Source organism: Tyto alba, unplaced genomic scaffold, assembly GCF_018691265.1.
Source record: "Tyto alba isolate M040663 unplaced genomic scaffold, T.alba_DEE_v4.0 Super-Scaffold_6, whole genome shotgun sequence".
Taxonomy (NCBI): Eukaryota; Metazoa; Chordata; class Aves; order Strigiformes; family Tytonidae; genus Tyto; species Tyto alba.
Genome location: NW_024881327.1, coordinates 31548729 through 31570629, shown reverse-complemented (window position 1 = coordinate 31570629; position 21901 = coordinate 31548729). Strand labels below are relative to the sequence as shown.

The window sequence follows — 21901 nt, the reverse complement described above, 5'->3', positions numbered from 1 at the left end:
GATGTTTTTTTGCTGTTACCTCAACCCTTCTGGCCCAGTGTTGGGCGTTAAAAAGGACTGTTGTGATATAGGCCCAGCTGGCAGCAAAATACCATGTGGCTGCTCACTCACTCCTCCCCTCACACCCTGGTGAGGAGAGCCAGAAAAAAAAAAAAAAAAAAAAAAAAAAATTAAAACCTAGTGGGTTAGTGGGTTAAGGACAGTTTAATACAACAGCACAAGAAGAGAAGAAAACAGTAACAACAATACTAATAAAACGAATACATAAAGCGAACAATGCACAATGCAATTGCTCACCACCTGGTACCCCATGCTCAGTCCCTTTCCAAGACATGACCACCCCCACCATGACAGGCCAAGTCCTCTAATTATATAATGAGCATGACATCAGCATAGTGTCAAATATGCCCTTGGCTGGTTCAGGTCACCCATCCTGGCTGTGCCCCCCTCCCAGCTTCTTGTGACAATTTAACCCACCCTAGCCAAACTCAGGACAATGTGAACCTTCAGATTTATGCCAGTACTGAACATTGCTGATTAGGATTTCAGGCCTTTCCTACCCTAGCACAGTACGATGCAAACTAGCATCGGTAAGAGAATGTCAGTGCTGTTCCTCCACTTGTTTTCATTGCTGTCCTGGTGAGACTTCTTTTCCTGAACTTGCTGGGTGAAATGAAAATCACTACAAATACTACTACTGAGGTATCAGTGCTCAAATTTCACCCTGAACACAACGAACAGCACAGAAGCCCTGTCAGGCACTGGCCCTGCTCCCTCCCAGGTTGCCTCCAGGAGCACATGGTTGTGAGCCCCCATGAAAACAGTGCTGTCTGCTTTCATGGGAGTACTGTTGAGGTCTGTGCTTTTTCCCATGAGCCCCATACAGTCAATTCCTGATGTTAAGTTTAGTGAGCCTATGTTTTTATCATAAGTGTGTTTCTCAACTTCCAAAATGTCAAACAAAATTTCAGTCGCTATTTGAACTTTTAGCTGTTGCTGCTTTTTTATGTTTCTTCCCATTATAAAAACACACTCCATAAAACAGCGCAAGTTTCTTTAGATGTCTATTGCTAATAAATATTTTTGCTAATCACAGAAATAGATTTGTAGATTCTCGTATTGCTGAAACTTAAGTATAATTCAAATATATCATCTAGACTGCATAGCAACTTGGATCTGTCCCACCTGTTTGATGTCTCTGAACAACAAATGAAATATGGTTGTCAGAAAATGGTGTCAAGTGACCTACAGCATTTAATGTTAGCTTGCAATGAAAACATTTACTCATTGTTGGTGACTATACAGTTATGAATTCACAATTAAGCTTGATTTCATAGATACTGATCGTTTACAGACCCTGAAGTGAGAAATTGCTTAGAGCTCCTGAAATTTAAGTCACTGTTACATAACTGAGTTACATAACCTCCCTTAAAGGTGCATAGTGTGCATTGGCATCTCTTGGCAATCCTTGCCTGTAGTTACAGGAGAGCCACTCCTTTCTGTCACCTAGTAACTTTTTAATAGTCAACATCAACTCAGAGTTTCTGAGATAGAGTTTGATTTGCCAGTATGTGTGGAATACAGTATTTTTTTAATAGCTGTTTAGGCTACAAACACTAAACAGAGTAGTAGTCTGAACCAAGCACAACACCTTGTGGAAGTGTTTGAGCAGAAAAAAAAAAATGTAGTATATTCTGAACATAAAATGGAAATGGCTGAAGGTAAGTTTACACCTGCAAGCAAATCAGGCCAACTCCTGGAAAAAATCTGGCACCTGAACTTGCTAGCAAGAGAAGTACTTCTGAAGAGCAATGTGGATAATGAAGGTATAGTGGAGTATGTACTTAGACTGATCTCTTTAACAAAAGATCTGAGCAGATCTCTCAGCCTGCAGCTGGAGAACATTACAGAAAATATTCAAGATACCTGTCACTTGCTGAATGCTCTCTACAACAAACACAAAGAATTGACTGCAAGTCCAGGTAAGTATGGAGGCACTTACCTGTAAATGGAATGGACTGGGTATATTGGATGCTAAGTTCTGCCATGTGATGATGCTGGGGGACCTTACTTTCCATTTGTTAGCATTTCAGTACCTGGTCATTTATTAGACCAAATTAATTCATAATTCAGCAGTTGTATCACACTGTTTTCAAGTCTGTTACATAAGATTTAATATGAGACTCATAATTCTCATTATGTGAGAAAAAAATGATAAAACCAAAATTAACTACACAGAATTGTTTCAAAGTTTCAAGTGTATTATACTTTGGTGGATTTATCTTGGTCAGACACCAGATGCCCACCCAGTAACTTACTCCCCCTCCTCAACAGGACAGGGAGAAAATAAAATAGAAAAGTTCATGGGTTGATATAAACACAGGGAAATCACTCACCAGTTACTGTCATGGGCAAAATGGACTCAGAGAAAAAAAATAATTTAATTTATTGCCAATTGACATGCATTTGGATACTGAGAAACAAAGGCAAAAAATTAAGACAACACCTTCCCCCTACCCCTTCTTTTTTTCCAGACTTACCTTCACTCTTTCGTTCCCAACTCCTCTATCTCCTCCCCCTTTCAAGGAGCACAGGTGGATGGGGAATAGGGGTAACACTCACTCCATAACAGTTCCCCTCTGCCACACTCTCCTCCTCACACTTTTCCATGTTCCACCATCAGCCCATCCCACAGTCCACTTTGCCTGTCAGGAAAAGCTGGGCTCACCACAGGCTGCAGTTCCTTCAGGGAATATCTACCTGCTCCAGTGTGGGGTCCTCCACAGGCTCCAGAGTGGAAATTTGCTCCAGCCAGGTCTCCCACAGGCTGCAAGGGAATCTCTGTTCCCTGCCTGGAGCATCTCCCCTTCTTCCTTCTCCAGCCTTGGTGCTTTCAGGGCTGCTCCTCACACTTTACTTTTTTTTTTCTTTTTTTTTTTTTTTTCTTCACTCCTTACTGTTCTCTGGTGTTCTTGCCCTTTCTTAAGTATCTTTTCACAGAGGCAGCACCAGCTTCACTGACAGGCTCAAATCAGTCCTGCAGCAGGTCCATCCTGGCACCAGCTGGAACCAATTGGAGCCCGTTGGAACCAACTGGAATCAGCTGTATGTGGCACAAGGCAGCCCCAGCCTTTCCCCCTGCAGCCCCACTGGCAGCACCTCACCAAGTAAACCCAATATATATATAGTTGCAGTCCTCTAGAAGCAACATCATAGTTATAAAGATGGCAATAAAAATAAGAAATATTTCTGCCATTTTAGTGCACAGGTAAACATATGGAATTTAATTTCTTGAATTAATAGTAACAATGTGGATATAATAATATTGTTATTTCTTGTGAGGACAGAGTCCGGATTTCATTCCTGAAAAAATGCAGCATCATTTTATGATGAATGAAACAACTCTTATTTCTCAGAAACAACATCTTAACATTCTTTAAAGTAGAAAACTAACATTTCTGCATTTAATAATGGTCTAACAGTATGATGCATAGGCAGAGGAAGAAAGAGTCTCCAGGCAGAGATCTTTAGTTATGCCCACATTTATAAGTCTTCGTTCTACAGGATTATAAAGTGTCCACAATAATAAAAGAATATTTGGGGAAAAAAAGGACCTGCTTCCAGGCTCCAAGATCAAGCTATCTTTGCCCTGTTGACCTCATGGCCTATGTGATTATTTTATTTCATTTATCAGATTTCTAAGACTTCAATATCATTCTCCTTTCTAAAAGATACTTTTCCTCATCTGACACTTTCCCATAAAATAGTCAACAAAAACATTTGAAGACAGTTGCATATAAACTGCTGCTGTATTCTAAAGCTGTGTTATCAAACATCAAAAAAGCACAGAAAGCAAGTGTTAGAAATGGTGGCAGGGGGGTGGGGTAACACAAAAGAAGGCTTATTTTGAGGTTAACCTTGGAACAGAATGCAAAAGGTGTCTTTTCATGCAACACAGTTGGGTACTGTAAAGCTATCAGGCTTGTATTTGCTTGGCTTTAAGCACAGCAGTATTAGAAGAGTCACATTCAGAGTGTAGGAAAATGCCATTGTTTTGAATCATCTTTTTATCTTCAAATTTGATTTTAAGCAAGTTTAAAGAGCCATACAGTTTGTTTGGGGTAGTTTTGTTTTGTTTAAAGAATGCAAAATTCAGGGAGCAAACAGGTTAATTTTGGCAGTTTTGCCAAAGATTGAACTTTGCCTTACAGTGAGACTGGAAAGTGGCTTTTTACAACCTCATATGCAAACAAAGCTATGTTATTTTCTATCTTTTTGTTTTTTTTCTCAGCTCTGTTAACCTATTTAGAAGGTCTTCTGCTCTACTGTAAAAGTGTCCCTGGAAAAACAGCATTTCCTTAGAATAAACTTATATTTTTCTTTGAACTACAAGTTTAAAAAATATATATCAAAAATTTGTTTGATTAATTTTTTCTTTTTTTTTTTTTTAAATATGGTCAAAATTCAATGGCAAGTCATTTGGGAACTGAGAAAGTATTGCAGTGGAATAACTTTTAGACTGAGTTCAACAAGAAAAAATATTCTGAACCGTACTCTTTGTAGGTTTAAATTAATCAGATGCAAATAGAGATTAAAGTGAAAGGCCTATCTAGATCATATAACATCACACATTAATGTGTGATGACGTTCTTACTCAAATTATTTCCTGAGTTAAAAACCTTGGAATATTGATTTACCTTATATGATGTTATTGAAAAAAGTGAATGTCAGACAGGGGTTTCCTGTAAAATGTATATCAGCCCTTTCTATTGTCCTTCCCTTGTGCATCTTTGTCCATTTTAAGAGGAGAGCACACTGTACTGTGTTTCATTCTGTACAATTTTCTTATTTGTATTGACTTTCACTGGATTTAACTTGCAAAAGAAAGCTGTCCAGGATCTCATGCAGCAAAGAGAAATAAGCAAGAAATTTTCCAAGAAGTTTACAATATACCTAGGTAATGAAGACACAGTTCCAGTTATAGAGATTGACAGCATAAGGTGAGAGGAGAGCTGAAGGTAATACAGCTGAAATCCTTGGAGAGAATATCTGGAGGGATTTCTAAGAGAAGGTGTAAGATAAGAAAAATCATAAATAGGTTAAAATAGGATAAAATTTTACATGAATGGCACATAGTGATTGTGTGCTTTTTGTGCATACTTCTTCACAAAGTGTTTTTAGTTATATGCAAGAGCAACTTCCACCATTCCTATAACTGGATGCTACAAACTGCTGAACTTCAATATGGTATATGCTGGTGGTTTTGTGTTGTTGTCTATTCTCCATAGCAAAAATTCAAAGCTGCTATACATTGAGCCCATGTATAACAGCTTTGTTAGACACCCATGCATTAGAATCTTGCAGGATTCAATTTTAGGAAATATATATAATTAATGCTTAGTTTTAAATCTTTTCCCAAATTGATTTGACTATTATTTACCAACTCCATGCTTTAGAGTTTGATTGTCATTAAGAATTTAGCTTGTGTCTGATCATTAGGAAGGCATTAATTAGAGCTGCCACAGTAGTATTTTGACAAATACACAGTTGTATTTGGACAAGTACACAAATGTTCTTCAGAAACTGACTCAAATTGAATAGCAATAAATGCAAAAATATTAAATGGAAGCTTGGAAATACACTGTACTTCATATATTGAGTGGCACTATGGAATTAGGTTTATAAGTTTTCACATTTTTGTCTAGCTTTCATTTAAATGTTTACCTTTTTTTTTGCCTCAGAGTATAATGGAGTTATAGATTGTCTGCAGAAAGTGGAGGACTATTTGATAAATACAGTCTCATACCTTCAAGAGGCAGAAAATAAACTTTGTGCTCTTCGCTGCAGACAAGATGATGATTCTCAGATCCAGACTGCTCAAAAGGCTTCTAGAGAAACAAGTGTGAATTGTTCTGAAGGAGAAGCTACAGACTCTGTGGAAGCACCTTCCAGTCTCAGTGAGCAATACCAAAGAACTCCTTCCATGAACAAGACAGAAAGTCCGAATGTTAATCAAATCCAGCCAAATGAAACTAAAACTGTGGAAAAAGTCTTTGCATCATTAACTGAAAATGTATTTGCTCGCAAACAGGAAATTAGCAGAGAACCTCCAATGAAAAAGGAAGATGGTGAACACAGACTACTAATGAACTCTGTTACAGAGAAAAAAGACTGCAATGGAAAAGATAAACCTCGTGGAGGTAGCTCTGTTACTGTAAAGTCTCCAGAACTCGCTTTTCAAGGTGCTCTTATGAGCAGTGGGGAATGCATTCTATCTGGGACACTGAAAGACATTTATGACAGAACTGACATGAATCTTTTTGAACAGGATAAAAAGGCAGTAGTCAAAGAACCTTCAAAAGGGGTAGAAAGTGAAGAACACAGACTAACAGAGCAAATGGAAGACAGTAAAATGGAAACAAATAATGAGATTTATAGGAATGACCTACTTACCTTCACATCTTCAGCACAAACATGTGATTTTACTGCTGTGAATCCTTCTATGAATGATTCTGAAGAAGTACAAAAAACTAGGTGCTGGATGAAGAAAGAGTAAGCACATATTCTTCTTTTTAGGAACAGATGTACAAAAATATTGCTTATTATCACACAAATAAACATTTGTGGGCCCAGAAACTCAATATGCATGTATTGAACAGCGGCTAGTCATGCACATAATAGCAGTTTAAAACTTAAACATGCGTAGTGAAGATCTTCCATTTGGTCTAAAATAAACTGTAACTTTCTATTTCATTGCATATTTTTTTTTTAGGCCAGAGAGGGACTGAGTCACAGCCAGTAAATCCAATAATTCCCAAATTGTTGGAAATCAGTAAGAAAGGATTCCAAATAGTCAATTTTATAATAGTTTGTAAGCTCTTCTGAAACAAGCTAAACATAAAAATTTTCATTATTTTCCCATTCATAAACATATTTTTATTAATGATCTGCTTATGCCACAATGTAACACATCATTATAATAAAGTATTTCATTAAAAATACAAGATACCACCCCACCCAAAATACAAAGAATAGTATTTTATATTCTTTTTCTCCAGATTTTTAGTGGAAGAGAGTGATAAGAATGAATATGAAGTAGCTTGCTTTATTAAAGCTCCTGCAACTGCTCTGGAGAATCTGAAGTGTAAGATAGTCAATGACACTAGTTCCTTGGTGGTGGATGATTCTGAGGAGCTGGTCAGCAATGTCATCAGTATTGAGTGCTGTGATTATGAGAAAACAATCCCCTTCCCTATCAACATTGCAATCCCATTTACTTCATACTTCAAAGGAAATTATCGGGAGATTATGGTGAAGATGATTGATGTGAACTTTCAAGCAAACTATTTAACTCCTCTTTCCTTGGAGGAATATCAGGGAAACCACAAGGTTGGTAACCTCTCATCTAAGCATTGTAAAAACATCATTCCAGGTCCCCAGTTAAACCTCTGTGGAGTTATACAAGTAAAGTTGTCCTTATTATGTTGTATTGCCCACTACGTGGGGTTAAACTGAACTTTTCTTCCTACTTTCTCAAGAACTAATTCTTTTTGAAAATTAGTATTCAACAAGGTCATTTTTTTCACTTGTAATGTTCAGGCAAGTGCTTGATCCCACAATACTAATGATTGAGTAACAGTTTGCAATTTTTGTAAATAAGTCTAATATGTTGCTTTATTTGATAAATGTAAAAACTTAAGGGGTATTATTTTGCATTCAGATCACAGAGAAGTAACACAGTTCTGTGTGTATGAGTCCAAACTCCATCTCAAAGAAACACAGGATGGTTCTTTTTTTAAAATGCAGAAGAATTGCATTGGGCTAGATTAATCATCCAGTTTATGAGTTTATTTTATGTTACTCTAATCATACACTGAATATTATTGACATCACATGATGACTAGAGTTTGCCAGATAACTGAGCATCCAAGTGGCAATAATATTTGATTTATTTTCATTTCACACCTTGCTATATAAACAATGTTGCCTTCTCAAAGTGCTACTCCTCTGCAGAACACAGCTTCCTTTCCCGCCGATGTACTCTAACCTCACACTCTCTTCACGCAGGAAGCCTTTGCAGAAGTGAAAATTTATCAGCTGGGCGTTTTTTCTGTGTTGTCATGCTTAAAGAAAGAAACATTTACTGTTCCAAAGGTAGGACTCTTACAAAAGCTGAGTGTGGATTCTAGAATCTCTTTCTCTTACCGTCCAGAAACATTCAGTTCTCCAGCACCCATGCAGTTAAAGGTGAGCTTGAAATACCAATACTTATTCCATAAATCTGTTATCTGATCAGTTCTGAAGCGAGGATGTCAATAATGTTAAAGGGCAACCTGTTCCATTATTAGAAGTCTATGAAAACTGGTTGCAGCTCCACATCCTGCATACACAGAAAATGGTTTCCTGTCAGCTTTATTAAAACCACGTAATATCATCAGTAGTCAACAATACCTCTAGCTAAAAAGAAGAATCATCTGCCTTTATTTGATATACATCAGAAAATACAGTTGATTTCAATAATTACATAAGCATCAACTCCAAACTTCAACCGCTTGGCCCAGTGTTTAAGTTAATGGAACAATTTTTCTCACCTGACCTTCATCATTTGTACCAGGCAGTACAACAGAAACTTTTGTCACCTCTTAGTCTTAAGGCTGAGAATAATCTCAAAATTTGTTTAATTTATAATGTGTTTCTCAATTCCCCCATAAAAACATTGATTCTGAGGTACAGAGAAGCTAGAATCAACAGGGAAAAAAATACAGATTTGGAAAATTCTTAGAAAATTATCAAAATCTGAGGGAGCTCAGGAGTTTCAAAACTTGAACTCAAAGCAGGAACAAAATAATCGAGATATTTGAGTCAGTAAAGGTTCCAGTTTTTGATGACTTTCATGCACTTGATTGTGTATTGTACAGTGCCAATACATTGGTAGGATTGTTCCTGGGTTATAGAGAAGACCCTAAAGCTTCTGTGATAGTCTGATCCAATTCCGAAAGATAAATCAATTTGGAAAAAAAAAAAAACAGGTGTGTAAGAGAAGATTTATTCATTAACAAATTAATTGTACAATTGCTTTCCATATTTAGATTCAGCCAATTGAACCATCATTGGTTTCATCATTGAAAGCAAGACATGATATGTTCCACTCAGTGGTATCTACTAGTGCACTGGTTTATGTCCAGCATCCTTCAGCCCAGCCATTTAACAGCTCCGTCACTATTACTCTACCTTGTCCTCCAAACCCAGAAAAAAAAAGGCAAGGAGATGAAACAGAACATACAAGAGCCATTAGTGCTACAGTAAAGAGAGTTGCTGCAGCATACCATCCTCGGTAAGAATAATTTCACTACAAATTCAGCATTTTCAAAACATCAAAATGAATTAATTTTAATAGTTGCTGATTAATATTTTTTTCATTAAAAATGTGTTATTCCTTAATGCAGTCTGCTATACTAAGAAACACTAGAGCAAATCCCCACAATTCTCATGTTATACCTTCACCAGAAAAATTCACATAGTATTTGATATATAGTCTTTAAATATGCTGACCACTACATTTCCAGCAGGAGTCAGGATGAAAAATGAATGTGTGTTTTCAGTAAGAAACGTTCAGCCATTTTCACCATAGTCAAACATTGAACATAGAGAATAACCATATCTCAAAGCTGCTGTGATCATTATTTTTTCAGTTGGTCGTTTGGCTACCTTGCCCTTTGAATTTTCTCATCTCTACTTCTACACATTGTAATGGCCACCTGCGTCAAAATTTATGGCACAACAGTTTGGAGTAGGTCAGTTTTGCGGTAACTGACACACTAGATAAAGGCTCAGATTTTTCCAAAGCATGCACCATAAAATTTCTAAAACTTAGACCTTCTGGTATTTCTTTTCAAAAGCATTAAAACATGGGGACTCCTGAAAAAAAAAAAAAAAAAATCTACATTTGAGTTGTTAACTGGCAGTTCAGTAAAACTTATCCATCATGCTCATGAGGATATGGATAAAACTTTGGTGGGAAAAAAGGTCAAAGCTGACTTAATCTATTCTGACAGTTAGCAAAATAATTTTTTTTTTCCCATCTCATGGAGGAAAAAAATTAATCTGAATTTACCATTTGATTGTTGTCCTTCCAGTTCTGCTACGATGGGCAACTCAAAGTTCAGAAAGGCTTACTGGAATTTCTTGATAGGGACTAGCTTGGGACAAGAGTCATCTTTGAAATACTTCTACTTCAGGTCATTAGAGGGTTAGCTTATTCTTACTGTACTAAACATTATAGTTTTCAAAATTCATCTACATGCAAAGATTATGATTGTCTTGAAAGCAAGACAGATACAGATGGAGAAGGAAGAGAATGCTCTAGCTTTCCATTTCTGAAAAACTTCTCAGATCATGTTTTAAAGAGCTCTACACTTACAGTGGTCTCTTAGACTAGCCATCAATCTTTATCACAAACTTCAGTTTTGGGAAGAGTGCCCATATCAGTTTATAGGAGATTCAAATTTCATTTCGTGTACCAGAAGCATTTCATTGTGTGGCAGTACCTCATGGCATCTGTCTGATCTTAATACCAGTCTAAATGACACTTTAGATTCTCAGTCAAAGCACATCCATGAAAAGATCATGGTTTGATTGTTTATTCCTATACAGATTCCTTAGAAAATGATGCCAATATTTTCCTGTATTTGCACATAGGCTGAGGCTGTATGCTTGAGAAATGCTTATGCTGTCCTGTCTGGAGTATTTTGTTTTTTGGATTGTACATAGGGAATGCATTTGAGGCAAATGGGTTATTCACATCCAGTTTTAAGAAACTGATAAGGAGAGGTGTGTGTGGGAGGAGACTTATGGGCTTCTGTAAAACCCCTATGTCTCATTCATTAGAATAAATTAGCCAGAGGATGTCATGTCACAGTTGCTTGATCCTGAATATGATATCAAAGTAATCACATGGTTTGAAAGGAATTTACTTTTATTTTCTCTGTTGAAAAAAGATAATGGATAGCAGGCATTTTCTAATTTTCTAGCAGTCTTATTTGCTAAATTCTTTTGTGGTTATTGAGTAATATTTGCTTCTGGAAGAAAAGATGGGTGGGTTTGTTGTTTTTTTTTTTTTCAGGTATCTACTTCTAGAGAATCTAAATCTTGATGAATGACTCAGAAACAATTCATAATTATTACTGTGCATTATATTAAATGATAGATTAAACTAGATGCATTTAGATAGAAACCTTTGTTTTTTCTTTATTTTTCCCCCCTCTTTCCGGAGAATTGAAAAAAAAAATAAAATAAATCTCTTGTCTATTATATCACTTTGTCATGTTTTGAGCCTGGTCGGCAACCAACCACCACAGCTGGTCACCCTCCCTGAAGTATACCACCCATACTCTGAAGTATAATTACAGATGTAGATTTTCAGCAAGGTGGGAAAAACACATGTAGTTATCAAGGAAAGAAGAAGGGAAAACAGAGCTACACATACAAGCTTACTCTTTCTGCAGGTTCTACTTTTCATTCCATTCTTTTCCTAGAATTCCTTGGCTTTCCAGGACTGTGAGTGCTTCTGTGAGAAAAAATGGGGAGAATCTCAGTGATACTTTGAAATTATTAGGTCACAGAAACAAGGAAGAGGGGTGGAAGGTGTTTGATGGTGTTGTTATCCAGAATGCACGGAATGGGCTTGTATCATTTGAATTAAATGAGCATTTAGAAAGGTAATGTATGAATAACTTAATAAAATTTTATTTACTAAAATATTTACTTCCAAGTATATGCATTAATGGAAATTAGTAGAGTTAGAAATCATCTACTATTAAGTATTAAGTTGCCAGCATCTCTTTCTTCCAATTTGCAGTATAAAGATCATTCAGATTTGTTACTCATAATTATAGAAGATATAAATCTGTTTAAATATTTCTTCAGCTGTAGACTGTACACCATGCAATATATACAAAACTTGAAACAGGAAGTGCAGCTATTAACCTTAATTAGAAAATGTGCTTTAGCTTTCTAACTATAAAAACATAATTTTTAAAAATTTTCTTATTAGGAAATACTCTCTTAGTTTCATCTAAAACTTGAATGGATTTGAATTCATAGATACAGAATCAATATACTCTACACTACAGAAGCAGGCAAATTTCCACCCTTTCATGTGTTGGAAACAAGAATGAAAAAGAGGTAGCAAAAGGTCCATTGGTGACTGAGCCTTGTACTATTTTGTATAATAGATTATTAGCAGATGATAAAATGATTTAAGATAGAGGTATTTATTTTCTTTTTCTTTTTTTTTTTTTTTTTTTTTTTTCTAATACAGCTTTGTGGTCATTCGCCTTTCATTCATCTTGGAAAACATATATCTTATCATCTTTGCTCAGGCTCTGGAAGAAGCTCTTTGTAGCACAATGGCTAATGTGGTACTGTATCGGAAAAGAGAAAATCCATATGAAATAGTAGTTTTGTTATCTGAATCCAAAGAACTCACCTGTGAACTTCAAAATCTCCATGAGGAGGGTTACTTTGGTCCCCCGGAACCTACGCAGCAGTTCCCATTAAGAGAAGGAGAGCAGATTCATTTTAGATTTAGAGGCAATATTTTTGCTTCAGGTAAGGTAATTAATTCATGCATCTGGATGACCATTATCAATCACCTCAGCTATTCAGAAATACTATATGTGAACATTAGTAGATTGCGGTTAGTCACAGCACATTTAGTTATTTCAGTGGTTTATTTACTGTAAATGATAGGTGTATGGAACTACATGGGAAAGTGTTCCAACTGAAAAATAAAATGTACTAGTTGAATAAGATCCTGAGCAACCTGCTCTAGGTGACTCTGTTTTGAACAGGGGGGCTGGACAAGGTGATCTTCAGAGATATCTTCCAACCTCTGCCATTCTGTGAAGCTTGGTCCCTCAGAAGCAGCTGACATTTTAGCTTTTATTTCAAAAGGGCAGGATTCCATCAATGGCTTTTTAATATAAATAACATTTGATAGGAATTAAACAGATTCCAAACAAAAAGAAAGTGTCTGCTATTTTATCTGTGTGAATTCACTTAAAGAGGGCAAGATTAAACACTGAAATCCAAGGCAAAATGTTGCTTTTCTGAGTTAAATTGAGGTGATGAGAGAGTTGTTATGCCATTTCCATTAGCAGCCTTGCAAATTCCATGCAGTGGCTGCCACTATTCATAGATTTACTTAAAGGGAAAAGAGATAAGAAGCCTCAGAAAAGTTTTCACCCAAAATTATGTATAGACTCTTCTGTCAGTTTTGGAAACATCATATATATATTTTGCCCTCTGAAGATTTTGTACATAAACTCTCCCATTGAAAACTCCATTTATCTTAAAGAAAGGATTATTCTTCAAAGAGAGAAGTCTCCGGCCCCCAGTGAATGCCTGTTCATATATACGAAGGATAGTGTATATAGATACACCAGTTAAAATGGAATTACAAATCCTAAAATTGCACCTATCTCTCTGCCTTCAGTCATTTTATTATTTGTTGTTACAGATAGATATCCATCCTGAATAACCAGAAAGCATATGCTTCTAATTCTATTCACAACACTGGTTTATTTTATTTCTCTCTGTGTTATGTACTTACCCCCTTCCATGTTCTTTACTTTTCAACTTGTAGCCCAGCCTTCACCACTTGTTCCTTATGCCAAAAATTCAGGGGCTGTGACAGCTAACTACGAAGACATTTCAACTACTGAAGCAGACTGGCAGGAGTGTTTGAACCCCAGATGTTCAATGTAAAGTAATAATAATGATAAAAAGCAACTGAATGTTACATGATTAGCTCTATTTGACTCACCCTAATGAATTACTTTAGATGACACACACCTAAATACAGTGTAAAAAAACATTTTTGTTTTGTTTTGTTATTTTTTTTATGGAATGCAGAGAATGGAAAAGATTTTGGAAAAGCCTACAGGCTGATTTTTCATTCACAAAGAAAACCCAGGCTGGAGCTGCAAATAAAAGAAGTGGATGAATTCGGTAACCACAGTTCACCTCATTACAAAGGAACAGCAGTGTTTTATAAAATTACCAGAGAGATGATAACCAAAAAATGGGAACAACCCTTGCCATGTGGTGAATATCAACACCAGTCTCCTCTGTGTAAATTAGCACTAACTTTACCAAAGGTGGGTTACTCATGTGATAATATTAGAGATCTTTCCCCTTTTCTCTTACCACATATTTATTAGGCAAAAGGATCTTGGCATGATTTTTGCTTTACAGATACACGAGTCACTGATGGAGCAGTTCTGACCCACCAGCAATATACAAACACCCTCAGAATTTCTCTTAGCAGGTGGGAGGGACCCTCATCCAAAGACAAGCATGGAAAAATTGTTTAGCAGAAGATTTTTACACATTTGCTCTCCCTAAATGGTATGGCCCTGAGAAATTATTACTTAAGTTTCAGTTATATATTTCTTACATCTTTGTCTTGGGCATGCAGAATTGCAAATTATAGGAGCGTTAAATGGTTCAAGTAACCTATCCTTCTCCTATCACCTGATTCTCCTATTATACCTGATAAGACTCTGTAATACAACCATATAGACAATTATCTCCATTTCTGGTGAAAGCTATTGCTACATAAATTAATCGTTAATATTCCTGCAATGAAATCTCATTGTAAACTTTTCAAAGAGCCTAGGTATCAGTACCCCATATTATACAAAATGCTGATGCTAGACTACTGCTATCAAATGTGCATGCATTTTAATATCAAAATATGTACAGCAACACTTGATCTCAATCTCCGGTGACAAGCAATAGCATCTCTCTCTTTTTGAATTTAATTGACTTCACTCTTCCTTAAGCTATCACCTGCAAATACACCTTTTATTTCATAAGCATACTTCTTGATTTCTCTCTCATCTCTATTCTCCCAAGTAAAAATTGAGAACAATTAAATGGAGATTTTAAGAGGAGATCTCTTTTAGTGACAAACTCCATATAAAATATGTTTTCTTTTGAGAATCACATGCTTTCAAGCACTTTGCTTTTCATGGGGCTAGCATTCCATGTGTAGTATTCACAGAGAGGGAAATAGAAACTCTTGAGGTCCAGTATTATTATAAAAAATAATAATAATTTTTAAAAATCTGTAGCACACCCTAGGCATCAGTTAGTTTTCTTCCATGCATCTGCCTAGCTTCCATCCCATTGTTCCATCCATTCAGTGTAATAATTTAAAACTGACAATGCCTAGAGTCAGTTTTTTTAATAGAGAAGAAATATATCTTAATAATTTAGCCAGTTCAGTTATCATCTTTTTGAAGAATTATAAAGCATTGGTGAAGTCAGTTATTTGACTTTACTGAAAAATTAGTAAACTAAATAAAACATACCTTACTATTGGTATATAAATGCACAAGGCAAATGACAATTTCACCCACACCGCTCTGTAGTGGTGTGTAGAATTCATTAACACAAAGTTATAATGTTGTTCACTCTTTCATTCTTCATATCTTCTTCCAGCCAGGTAAACTTTGAATTTCATACTGAACAAACTCACAGAAATTTTAAGAACAAAAAATACTCTCTCTTTTGGCTTGTTTGCTGGCTGAAAGACAGGGAAAAAAGAGTATGAAAAAGCTTCCACAACATGACTGCACTCTGCAGTTCTGGTGACAGAACTCTGAGGATTTGAAAGAAGAGTAAAGAAAGAAGGTGGTCAGTAATATGAAGTGGTGCTAGGTAGAGAGACAGTGCATTGATTACAACACTTCAGGCAGTTTCAACAGAAGTTGAAATATTATATACATTAATATTATGGAGGAACTGCAAAAGAATGATTATATCCCCTTTCACAGGATATAAAAACAACAATACTGGTAGGTGTCAGGTATAACAAGTAATATAAAAGAACATACTTTTTACATACAAAAATAATTAAAAGGTGAACTCATTTTCACATGATATTTGTAACAGTTAAAGATGGTTTTGAGCTAGACAATAAATTGACTGGAAGAGAGACAGAACCATATATTAAACATAATGATCCAGATACAATTAAATGCCAAAGCAATGAAAAGGAAATTCTAATTACTTACCATATCTTATTATGTGTTCTAAAATTATTAACAGTGATGTAAGTAATGACAGTAAAAATTAAGAACTCTTATCCTGTTTTTACTAACCATGATCCGATCAACACATTTGAATCAGATATATTTTCACATCTAGGTGGGCTTTCTAATGAATAAAAGCAATAGAAGGAAATAGTTAAAACTGGATGAGAAAACACATTTAGGGAGAAATTTAATGCACTAATTATACAAACAACTGCACCATCCATCTGTCAAATGCAACTGCTATTTACCACTTCATTAAAGTACAAGTCTTCTATTAACGTTCATATAATATGAACTGAGACTGACACTGTTCATAATTGGTCATATGCTGATGCTATTAATATATATTGCCAAAGCACCTAGAACTATCTGACCACATTCATGTGTGTAGACATACACTCAAGAAACGATCCTTCAAATTTGTTAGTTTCAATCACATGTATACTATGACAGTACAGCAAATAAGCTGCCACAAATCTCACAAGCATATCAAAACATAATGCTCAGTATTCATATCAGGCATTGATAATGCTGAGTTGTTTATAGTGTTGCTCACACTAACACAACTGCTTACAGAATTGCAGTTGTCACAGTAAGGCTCTTATGTAGCATTGGCTACATAAGGCTCTAAGCTGTAGCATTGATGATGAAGTCCATCATCTTGTTCCCAGTATGGTGGGGGAGCTTTCATCGTTTGGTAATAAAATCTCCAAACTAGCAGTAAATTCAGGGCAAGAACAGCAAAGACTATTTACATCTCTACTACTTTGTTGAGTTAATAAATATCTTTAGTTTAACCATGTTAAGGTATTAATTTTAATACACAATATCACAGTCACTGTGTGTCACAAGTAACAATAGAAATTTTCTCAGCAAGATAAAATTTCCTTTTTTTTTTTTTTTTTTTTTATTCTCAGGTGATAATGTTAGAACCATCCAGAATACCTGGTTTTATTTGTGACAAAGACAGATGGAATATTTTTAAGGCAATGATTCTGACTACATTTTCATGTATTACTGTAAAATTTTCACCTAAATTTCTCTTGAATTGTGGAGAGGAGATAGTAACTATATAGATTATAACCCATTTCTATACGTATGTGCCCACATTATCCACTCTCTTACAAATATATTTCTGGCAGTGGTCAAAGCAGTGGTTGTTGACTTTGTATGCAACCTTTCACATCAGTTTTTAGTTTAAACATGCTACACTCATACAGAAGTAAGCTGATCTTCACTAACAATTCATATTTATGGAGCTTTCAATTCCTCAACATTAGAAAACACTGGTTGGTCAAACCTGCTATTTTCAACACCAGTTAAATACAGTGGATTAGGTTATGATGTCAAGTATGTGTGTGCATATCAGTAATATTTCTACCGATTCCAAAAAAGTTGTATTTATGTGAAACTGGGATAGTCTGTCCTGTTTGATATGCTACTAGAGTCTGGTCATGTCTGAGAGGTCCATTTGACGGAGCACTCCAGTTTTACTGCCTGAAATCAGAATGCTTTGCAAAAAGAGATTGTTGTAATACATACAAGCATTATCAAATTACTATTCTGCTGAAGTTTTATGTCTAATGACTAACGGAAAAATAGCATGTGATCCTCTGCTTCATAGAGGCAGTTGCTTAGCTAATTGAAGGCCTTCCAGACTAGAAAACTGCTTTGACCGCTAAAAGTATTTTACTTATGCTGCCAACCAGAACACTGGGACCACATGCCAGTGCAGCTGAACTGTGGGTGAATTCAGTGCTTCATCACAGATATTTAATCTTTAAAGGCAGATTTAATGTTTTAGATCTAATTCATTCTATATTACTACACTATTTCTAGACAATAATCATTTTCAATTCCTATCATTTTTACAACGATTTTAACATTAAATAGCATAAAGTGGTTCAGATTAAAGTCAATGCATGGGTAATTGAGTTCATCTACAATAACTTTGAAGATCTCTTACAGACCTCTGAGGTGCTAAATTCTCATTAATGAATGAAAATAAGTTTCAATATAAATGCATAATTAAACAAAGCCAAAGAAAGCTGAGTCTTGGAAGCAAAACAATGCCCCCTTCTGGAAGAGCTTTATATTTTGAAGGACCTTTTTTAGCCATGTTATGCTGTCTTCACGTCACGCACGTCCAGTGACAGAATTGCTGTAGAAGCATGAAAGACAAGGCAGATTCAGATCTCAAGATGAGTACAGCACAGGATGTCTGCACTGCTTGGAAGTGCAAACCTCCTACCAAGATGACTGAGTACAGGCCTGATGAAAAGTTGTTTAATTCACAGATGAATAGGTAACAGTTACAATTATATTGAGCTTTTGGATGTGTAACTCAGTACATATTAAACACTTCAAATATTGAACAATACATAAAGTCTGTATTATAAATGTATTTGAGATAAGATCAGCAACGTTCTGGTTCAGTATATCCAGCAGGAAAAGGAGAGTAATTTATCCAGTCATAGCTTCATGCTCTTAATTCACAAATGGAAAACTGAACGTCAGTGAATAAACGTGGAGCAAGACTCACAGGGAAAGCTGTGCATAAACAACCAGGTAATACAACTGAATGTGTGTGACAAAAGTAACATGGGCACTAAAAGAGGATGATTTCAGCTTTTACAAAAAAAAGAAAACAACATTGAACTTCATTTGATACAAATTAATCTCTTGTCCCCAGTGTTTACCTAAGTAATTTCTTGTTCTATATGGATCAGGAAATGAGTAAAAGCCCACAAGACTTTCCTCTTTCTCAGTTGTAGGGAAAAAGGACAAACCATTTTTTCCTTTCTCTCCAGTGTTCAGAGGAAGAACTCTGTACTTTCTCATGGAACATGTCTTTAGAATTCTGATGATTTTTAGTGATTAATATTTAAAAGTTAAACTATGTAGAATGAATAACTATAGCTACAAACACGGTATGATTTCTAGCAACAGCTACTGCATACCTAGAAATTGTTATTTTCCTTGAAACAGTATGGTATGCACACAGTTATAAGAAGAACGCAAACAACAGGCCAAAGTTAATGCAGTATTCAAAATTATAATCTATTTCATATACTAGGCTTCCATACAGATTTTCTATACACCCAGTTTCTATACACCAGTCATGACATAATCAAACATTTGTAAAATTGCATAAACTATAAACTTCTTAGGAAGATGCAACAAAGATCCATTTGGCTTAAATGGGCTTAGTTTCATTATTTTAATAGCTGTATACTGATTTATACCTATTGATGGTGTTATCTTGTTTTCAATAATGACAAAAATCTTCTATGTAGGTAGAACCTATCTTAAATACTGATTTACTGCAATCCACACCCATATCCTACACCTCATCCCTTACTCATTTACTCGTTTCTCTTTCCTCCATACATTTTCTCTGATAGCATGAAAAGTTGATCAATCGTCCCCAAAGCACAAAAAGAATTTCTTCTAATTCATCAGGTAAGAACACATATATAATATATTAAGATCAATATAAATAATAGTTATATTTGCTATTTACTCTTTTTTAAATGCCAAGATTTGTTTCAGCTGTAACTGACATTTGAAAAATGCCTTATTCAGGAACCAAAGTAGTTAATTTATTAAAAGAGTCAAAGAAAAAAAAAAGTGATCTGTTTACCAGGAAATGTAAAAGTTCTTCTAAGATAACATTGTGGTGGGGTGCTTGAACAGCATATAATTTTCTGTATAAGTATATTCATTTTGTACTGGAAAGCTCCAGTACAAATATCTAATGTATTGCTTGTAGGAAACGCCCCAAATCTTTTATTTTATTGCTAGATTTCCCCATGCAGTTCCAAAAGTTATAGATCATTGCTGAATCTGCTCTTGACTAAATTCACTTCATGTCACAGTGCAGTTACCAAAAATTGCATTAGAAATGAGAAGTGATGATGTTTCCATTAAAGTAAAAACCAAACCATATTTAATTGGGGGGGTTCACCCACTGAGTCTCCAGCTTTAGAAAGTTTTGTAAAAGAAAGAAAATTTACATAGCAGAAGAATAATGCTCTTAATTTACTGATTTTTGCCCTTCAGAGGCCTTATGGGACAACTTGCTATATTGGCTTGCAGAAGAGCTTGCAGAAGATAATACATCATTTCTTGCTTTATGCTTACCTGTTCGGCGGAGCATACTTCAGTTTGTTAGGCTGAAGTACCCTGATAATTTAACACACCAGATCTATGAGCTGCTTTGTTGCTGGAAAAAGACTCTTCCAAGGTCGGCTGATAAACAGCAGCTCCTGTCTCACTATTTGCGGAAGAGTGGCAGGAGTGATCTTTCAGAAGAACTTAATTTTAAGTGGCAAAATAAAGTGTTCACTTGACAGAATCAATGGCAACTAACAGCCCAATTTCTCTTCATTCTGGTTGAAAGGTGTGAATATTTCTGTGATATTTTTGGATTAACAAGTGACAAGGATACCAGTCAGGGAACAGACTGCTTATTTATTTGTTATTTTGCAACCTCTTTACTAAAAGAAAGTATAATAACAATGTCCTTGCTTGATGGAAGTGAACATTCCTTCTGTGGAAAAGTGAGATATTGAAAATATAGGTATGAAGAATTATAGACTGGTCTGCATAGGTTTCTAAGGACTTTGTTTGCACATACCATACTCACTTGACATAGAATCATATTTCTACATACTTTGAACACTAGGAATTATTCACTAAACTTTATCAAAATCTTATGAATCATTCTATGGTATGTGGATTACTCTACATCCAGTAATAGCAGCTACCAGGTTGTTCAGATTAAAGCCTAATAGATCATTATACTGCACAGACAGAAGAAATTTCTTATTTTCAGGTTTGTTAGTAATTAATCCTAACTTTTACATTCTCAATCAGTGGTTTTTTATTTCATGAATGTCATAGCAGATTTCAGTGTTGTCACATGTGAATATCTAATCTGTTTCCAGAATTTACCAGATCTGTTGCCTCACTTTTATCTAATGATAATGTAGTAATTTATCTATGGTAATGTGGTTTTTTTTCAGATTCCCATCAAATTTGACAAAAGAAGTATTTCTTCATAGGAGTTTTAAAATGTATTGCTTTGTAATTTTATTCATTATGCCAAGTTCTTGTACTGAAGGTACAGATAGTAAAGCAGGTGTATTTGTGCCAGTCCTTAGCTGTGTATTTTAATCTCTAAAAACTCATTTCTCTCCAGAATGCTAAGTAAGACTAATCTAATTTTTAAAAATCAGAGCAATAGTAGGGTTGGACTTCTATGACTGTGTTTCTACTAAAATAATATTCTCATTTACAGTCTTCTGTTATTTGCTGCTATATTGCAATCCACCTTATACAACACACCAAAAATTTCTCCAAATGCTAAACTTTGACATTTCTGTCAAAAGCTCCAAGTAGCTGGCAAAAGCCAGTGAATCACACACTTCTGGTAGAAAGCTGACTGTTTGGTATTTACACACACAAATATCAATTTGTGATTACACAGGCTGTCACATCTGTGTGATTTCCCTGTTGCTCCAACAGTGTGCAATAGATGCAGCTCTCTCTTCAACTCCATCTGTGCATACTTATTTTTTAGTTACTGTTATTCTTCTGGATCCAATGCACCAATTATTTTCCTCTTTCACACCTCCCCTCTCCCCATTTAATAATATTAATAGAAACTTAAAATATTAATATAAATCTAAAATTTATTAATCTAAACTTTATTAATATTTAGACTATTTAGAATCCCCCTACGTCTTTGCTGACAAATCTTAATTGTGATATATATTGTTATTCTGGATATTTTA

The 21901-nt window shown here is 35.3% G+C and overlaps 1 protein-coding gene across 1 annotated transcript; it reads left to right on the top strand.

Annotated features, from left to right (window-relative positions):
* Positions 1-5716: 5716 nt before the first annotated feature.
* DTHD1 (death domain containing 1) lies at positions 5717-20455 on the top strand. The gene is made up of 9 exons (XM_032999187.2): positions 5717-6552; positions 7059-7389; positions 8068-8247; positions 9090-9334; positions 11553-11717; positions 12320-12609; positions 13915-14159; positions 19508-19565; positions 20166-20455. Exons 1-9 carry the CDS (start codon positions 5717-5719, stop codon positions 20453-20455), a joined length of 2640 nt encoding a protein of 879 aa, XP_032855078.2.
* Positions 20456-21901: the final 1446 nt, after the last annotated feature.